At 37.8% G+C, this 7,500-nt stretch overlaps 1 protein-coding gene across 1 annotated transcript in view; it reads right to left on the bottom strand.

The window, feature by feature from the left end:
• LOC124951130 (protein groucho) overlaps positions 1-7,500 on the bottom strand; it is a 62,367-nt gene that overhangs the window by 2,097 nt on the left and 52,770 nt on the right. The window contains exons 8-13 of the mRNA XM_047498954.1: positions 4,248-4,301; positions 2,684-2,875; positions 1,344-1,610; positions 1,083-1,150; positions 702-977; positions 1-553 (exon numbers count right to left, since the gene is read on the bottom strand). The exon at positions 1-553 is cut by the window's left edge and continues 51 nt beyond it. Of these exons, the coding sequence (XP_047354910.1) occupies positions 1-553; positions 702-977; positions 1,083-1,150; positions 1,344-1,610; positions 2,684-2,875; positions 4,248-4,301 (1,410 nt within the window). The remainder of the gene's footprint in view (positions 554-701; positions 978-1,082; positions 1,151-1,343; positions 1,611-2,683; positions 2,876-4,247; positions 4,302-7,500) is intronic.

The raw sequence follows: 7,500 nt of genomic DNA, 5'->3' as shown, positions 1-7,500 counted from the left end.
CTTGCCGGTGGAAACGAACCACTTGCCGCATGAAGCAAAACGAAGGGATAGAACGCAGGACTCGTGCAGATGTAACTGATATTTGTCCAACTTTGTGGCATGTAGAACTTCGACGTTAGAGTTCTCCATGCCAACAGCTAGCCATTCGCCGGTAGGACAGTATCCCAATGAGAATATCTGAGATGTGAAATCGTGTTGCTGAAGTTGCCTTCCTTCTCGTAGATCCCACGATCTTACGGTATTGTCGAGGCCACCGGTCCAGAGTTTCGAGCCGTCGGCCGATATGTCGATGCAAGAAGCTCCGTCCGTATGCCCTTGGAACTGTCTGACCAACGTTTGATTCTGGAGATCCCAGACGGCGATATTACCGTCGCTGCAGCAACTGAAACAGACCTTCGAATCCGGCGAGATGGCCAAGGCGTAACAGGCTGGCGCTGAGGAGGTCAACTCGGCCTTGATCCTCGGCGTTGGGCTGGCCAGGTCCCAGATACTCAGTTGACTCGCCTCACCGCCTACTATCAACGTTCTACCGTCTGGAAGTAACTTTACCGACCTAATGGGAAAACGGAAAATAATAAGGCAGACGTTAGATTTAAACAAATTGATTTCTATATTTCTCCATGATTCCCCCAAAACCCAATTAACTCCCACTCCTATCACCACCCTGATAATGGACATATAGAAATATAGTCTCGAGTGACCTGATGTAATTGTCGCGCTGCAAACAGTCCAATTGCGAGACAGGTTTAGCGCTAATACTGCTGCCTTGACCAATGTCCCAGACTTTGACGCAACCTTTGCCACCGGTGTAAACGTATTTTGTTGGATTCGAGATCGTGACCGCGCATACGACCTCACCGTGAGTCAAAGTGTTGATCTGACGCGCGTGACGAGGTATACCGGGTCCTGTGAGAGCATCCGTGGGGAAAGATACTGGTTGCAGTTGGCCCTCGCCGTTCATATGGAAGGAGTACGCTCTGAGAATAGTCACGAACGAATTCTCAATTATCTTTCTTTGGAGTCTATCTTTATGTTAAACTAAATACCACGATTATTAGATTAGGACTAATTGGATTACGTACGGTTTGCCACCCGGAATGCTGCTCAGTCCGTTACTCGAGGGTATCCTCACGTGACCGTCGAAACCGAGCTGAAAAAAGTAAAACGTTAAAATATTAAATTAGTACATACGAAATAGGTTAATTACATTTAATAAAATTCTCTCTCTATCTTTATATTTCTATCTCTGTCGCTATCTCCATCTTTATCTCTATCTATATTTTTTTTTTCTCTATTTCGAAAGATACAATTGGAATTGAGATGAATCGAAGAAATGAATTTACGAGATTGATGGGATCGAAAGTCACCATGGATGGTCTGGCGTAGGGCAAGTTGTTGTAGGGCGAGGGCGACTGCGACGGCTCATTGCCGCGGGATGGCAAGCCCTGATAACCCTGTGGTGGCGTTTGCTGCGACGATGGCGGATGATAGACCCGCGATGCCAAGGGCCCAGGGATGCCGCCCATAGTTGGCGTACAACTGCGCGAGCCCCTCGCCGCCGCCACAGGTGTACCCGGTTTGTCGACCTGAATTGTTAGTTCCGCGATGTTCTTTTGTTTTTTGGTTATTCAAAAAAAATAAAAAAAAAAGCATCATGTATTTTTCGACGACAACGGGGGAGTCGTATAAATCAACGATCACAGGTTGTTTCATTATCATTTTCTTAAAAATTTATACGAATTTATCGGTTTATACGAACATAAAGAACAAAGCAGATTATAATAATTTCTAAATTGTTCATCAATGTGATTGACAACATTTTCGAATGATTTCTAAATGAACATTTTAATAGCCAATTAATATTATGTTCAATAATATTTTCAACACTATATCATATTATTTTAATCCTAGTTAACCCTTAAAATAATTTCCAATTGTGCACTTGGGATGCGCTATACATCCCAGGCACTTTGAACAACAATAGTTTTCATTTTATACAGAATGAATAATTTCGACTCAAAAAAAAAAAAAAAAAAAAGAAAAAAAAAAATACTGTATATTCTTTAAAGCCTTGGCAATAATAATCAAATAGGTTTGAAACCGTATTTCCAATTCTGTCATTATTAAAAGAAAATTCATGAATCTTGCAATGGGCAAAATTGTTTTAATTGAGTTCAAAATTTCTCTGGGGTATCCTACATCCCACAGGCACAATTAGGGTTAACTAACGACAGAAGATCTAATTATTTCGACAATGGAACATCCTGAATGTATTTTTTTTTTTTTTTCTTTTTTTATTAAGTAGCAAAGAGATAACCGGCTTTTCTTTACTTTCTGGTGACGATCCAAAGCGATGCTCGGAATTAATTTTATCAAGAATTTTGACATCATCCTCTAAGGGAAAATTTTTCAATATAAACAATTATTCATATATATATATATATATATATATATATATATATATATATATATATATATGTTTGTATAAAATACGAGTGGAAACAAACCGAAAGGGTTACATTTCCTTTTTTTCTTTTCTTCTAACAACAAAAAATTCGTCGATATAACGATATCATTTTTTTGTTGTGTTCTTTTTTATCGGTATATTTTCTTTTTCTGTTAGTCTCGTAGAATCTCGCCTCGTAATCGTCACCGAATAAGCTTGCTCTCCGCAAGATCTTACATCTTTACTTTTCAGAGACGGCGTACTACGAGCGGAAGAACTTCCGCTTCGCGAAGGTGGCCTGTCCTTGACCGAGGTCGAACCTACTCCTGAAGCTGGTCCACCGATGTGACCCGGTGCACCATGTTTCTCTAGGGTACCATTTTCTCGGGGATCCGAATGCTCGCCATTTGCATGCGGCGACGATCCTTCCTGCATTGCGAAAATAAAATGATCTCTTTGAAATATTATTCGAACTATTGATTCTATTCTCTACGTATATTTTGATACATCGAAGAAAGAAAAGAAGATGAAAACAAAAAAAAAAAAAAAAAAAAAAAAAAAAAGAAAAAAAAAAGAAAGAAAAAAGAAAATAAGAAAAAAAGCCAAAATTTATTTTTCTTTTTTCTTTTATTTCCATAATATCAATATGTATCTATATGATTTTTTAATAGATCATTCTTTATCTCCAATCTTAATTTTTTAAATTTCCGCTATCACGAAGTCGATAGTTATTATCGAATTGAAATCATTCGTTCATATATCGATATAGACTCATTTTAATGACTAAATATTATTTCTAATGTTTCTGCAGAACTTTTATTTAATTCATTTCCGTGAGATATATATATATATATATATATATATATATATATATGCAATTTTTAATAAATTTCTTAATTTTATGAAATTCCTGTTTAGTTTCAAAACCGAAAGTTAAATTAAAACGAAATTACCCATGGATGTTCGCAACGTGCGATACTAATTTTTGTTCTAAATTTCAAGTTAATACGCTTGAACGTTTAGATTGTAAAATTCATATGTATGCACATACACAAACATACACGCACACATGCACACACACACACACACATGCATTCATACTAATGTGTATGAATCTGTATCTATGCGTTAAAATATTGTATATATAAATCCTATTAGTAAACTTAAAATAGGATCGAAATCTTTTATTAAGTTCGCAAATTAAAATTTTCTATAATCTGATAACTTTGATTTATTTTCATAGAAAATTTCTGTTACAAATACATGGTTATGAATTATCTATTATTTTAAACATTTCTATGTAGTTTTATATTTTCTTTCTATCGATTTTCTTTTACGAATTTATTTATATTATAATAAAGCGTTGTTTTTAAATCGAAAGTTAAATCGAAGAGAAACAATAAATTGATTCGAAATTTATCAAAATAATTTCATTTTAGATATAAATTTCCAATTAATTCATTTAATTGTTTAGATGATAAACTGGACACAAACACACACACACACACACACACACACACACACGCACATATACACACACGCGTAAATAAATACATACATACACACGTTTTTCTTTTTATATACGAAAATTTCAAGATTCAGAAGGATTCGTAAATATTATAAAAAATAATAATAGTTTAAAAGATACATTTTTCTATTATATTTATTTCGCATCTCTTTTATAATTGAAAATATTCGTGAACTCGTCGCAGTCTATTTCTAAACATGGACTAAAAAGAAAAAAAAGTTTTTTTTTTCTTGTTCATGTCGTTGAACCAAAAAATTATTAATTAAAATATACCTCGTTCGCCACGTCAACGACTAAGTCCTGATCGCTTTTCTCGCCGTCGCTATCCTGCAAAGAGAAAAAATAATGGTCATGAAGAAAGAATGAATAAAGATATAAAAAAAGAAAACAAAAAAAGAGAAAGACAAAAAACCAAACAATACAAAACATGTTTACTTTTACAATTAATATACTATTTATAAAGTTATCCACGTAAAGAAAATAATATATATTCGTGTATATTTACGTACGTACATATGTACACGTATTTGTGTATATATCTGTGTCTACACACACACATATATATATATATATATATATATATATATATGCATGTATATGTATATAAACGAGACCCTCGACAGTTGTAGTTACGCCTACATGAGTGACTCGACCTACATTTACTCTGAGAGCGTAGAGACACACCGGTATTTCCTTCGGAGATGCATTATTAATTTCGATACTCGTTCCTAAGGTGCATCTCGCGTTCTGATTGCGCGTTAAGTTAATGGGTAAAGTATCGTAGCGATGGTATATACACGACTATGCGTCTCCGTTTGCGTCGGAGTACATAGTTACTCGTTGAATTTACAAGGGCCGTGCGAGTCGAAAGTGCTTTCGTAATCAAAAGCTTTTGCCAGAGAGTATATGCCCGGCCATTATTCGATCGCACGAATTCTACTTTTGCTTTTCTAGTCGTTCGTACACCTAAGTACGAATCATTCGCAAGGAAAAGAAAAAAAAGAAAAAAAGAGAAGGAAGAAAAACAAAGAAGAAGAAGAAGAAGAAATAGAAAAAAGGAGAAGACAGAGAAAGGATATATTATTGGTATCGAATGAACGAAATATCAAGAGAATTGATCTCTGGATTATTTAATATTAATTCTTATGGTGTAAGCTGATATAGGGAATATTGTGAAGCGAACACGTGATCGTGGCACGTTTTAGAACGAACAATTTGCTCGGGGAATTCGAATCGTAATTGCGACGCGATATGGTCATTGAGGGAAAGGAGAGGGGAGGGGCCGAGAAGCGGCAAAATTGTCGGTAAGAGGGGAAAACTGAAGAGGATAGAGACGAAGAGAAGGAGAAGAGAAGGAGAAGAGAAGAGAAGAGAAGAGAAGAGAGAGGAAGAATAGGTTAGGCGGAGGAGCGAAGTCCGTTCGAGCTGCCAGGGACAAGCAATAAATTTGTGTACGGACGATGAGTCTCAGTAAATAGAAGGCAAAGTGTGGTGGTATTGATTTCAGTGGTATTACTCGGCCGGCGGAGGACGCTCGTGGGTGGAGAGTGGCCACGGAGGGTAAAAGTAGGAGGAGGAGGAAGTGAAAGAGAATGACGGAGAAAGAAAGAGAGAGAGAAAGAGAGAGAGGGGGGGGGAGAGAGAGGGAGTGAGAAAGAGAAGGGAGGAAGGAGAAGAGAGGCCGAAGGAGACGAAGAAAGAGGCGGAGGGTGTCTTCCACCCCTTAACCTGCTCGTTCTAGCGTTAAATATGATACAAATGTTATCATCCCTTCTATTCCGCATCCCCACTATTACTAACTCGCATCTCCTCGGCATGAACAACCACCACCACTACCACTATTACCACCACCATCACTATCACCAATACCACCACCACCACCACCATCACCATCACCACTACCACCACTACTACTAACACTGTTACTACTACTGGTAGTAGCACCGCTACTATACAACTACTACAGTGCACTACTACTACTACTACTTTCTAACGGCATCGCCAGTAGAGGCACCACTAGCAGTATCTCTCCTCCCTCTTCGGCAGCTTCTTCCCTCGTTTAACCCGACGCAGCGGGGATGACGGTATTAAGGGCAGCTCTATTATTCGACCGCCCAACCACTCGACTCTTCGCCTCGAGAATCCTCGAATTTCTCTTTTTTTCCCTTCTACGAGTTCGCGTCATTCTCCCTCTCTCTTTCTTTATATATATATATATATATATATATATATATATATATATATATATATCTTTTTCTTTCTTTCTTTCTCTTCCTCTCTCATCTTCTCGGTGTTCCAGCGTTCTTTTATTTACTTCTACTTTTCTCTCTTCTCTCTTTTTTCTCTCTTTCTCTCTCTTTCTCATACACACACATACATATATACACACACACACACACACACACACACACACTGTCGAGTTTTTCTCTTACGACTCCGCTCTTTCTTCCACCTCTCGGATCTTTTGTAAACAAACGCGCGGCGCGAGAGGCTAAGAGGAATCGAACGATCTTCGAACTCCGCTACTCCTCTCCTCTTTCTCTTCCTTCTCCTCCTCCTCTTCGTCCTTCTCTACCACCTTTTCCTCCTTCTCTTCACTCATTTTTCTATCTTCGTCTCCGAACTTCTCTCGATGGTGCTCCCACTACTTTGACAAGAGGAAAGTGTATCTCGTTAATACGTGCATGTACAAGAGACGACAGTTAATTAAGACAATTATCTGTTAGCGAGATCTTCGCAGGATCGAAGCGAGAAGGAACATGAAACTCGACTCCTCTCTCTCTCTCTCTCTCTCTCTCTCTCTCTCTCTCTCGAACGTGTGCAAACTTTAACATACTCGAAAAACAAGAAGAATCGTTCTCGCGTGTACTATAAAATTTGCGAGCTATCTCTATATTAAGAAACGACTACTTCGAGAAAAAAAAAAAAAAAGAAAAGAAAGGAAGAAAAAAAATATATAATATATGTAAGTACCATAGGTATATAACGAAAAAGATTTTAAATACGCGATAGCGGAGTTATTTAACCTGCCTATCTTTGTACTACCCTAAGGTGATAAGGATTGCCCGTAGGATGGTATAACCAAAGTACCAACAACTTTTACTACATGAGTGAGAAATAGAAGGAGAGATAGAAATACGATGACTATCCACTATCACCTATACTACTACTACTACTATTACTATTACTACACTACTACTACTATTAGTGTTACTGCTACTGCTACTACTACCGTTGTTGCTACTACTGCTACTACTTATATTACAATAACTGCTACTACTATTACTATCGTCACTCCTTTTGTGTCTCGCAGTAGAAGCGCCGGTGAAAACGTATTAAAGCGATTATCTTGGATGAAGAAGATATAGCGGTGAGGGTTGAGCGTAGGGAAGAGAGATTCGAGAAAGGAAAAGAGAGAGAGAGAGAGAGAGAGAGAGAGAGAGAGAGAGAGAAAGAGAGAAAGAGAGAGAGAGGGACGTAGAGGAGAGGGTGGACGTTGACGAAAGGCTGGAAGGCTGGGTTCTTC

Source organism: Vespa velutina, chromosome 8 (assembly GCF_912470025.1).
Source record: "Vespa velutina chromosome 8, iVesVel2.1, whole genome shotgun sequence".
NCBI classification, from domain to species: Eukaryota; Metazoa; Arthropoda; class Insecta; order Hymenoptera; family Vespidae; genus Vespa; species Vespa velutina.
This window is presented reverse-complemented; position numbering and strand designations above follow the sequence as displayed.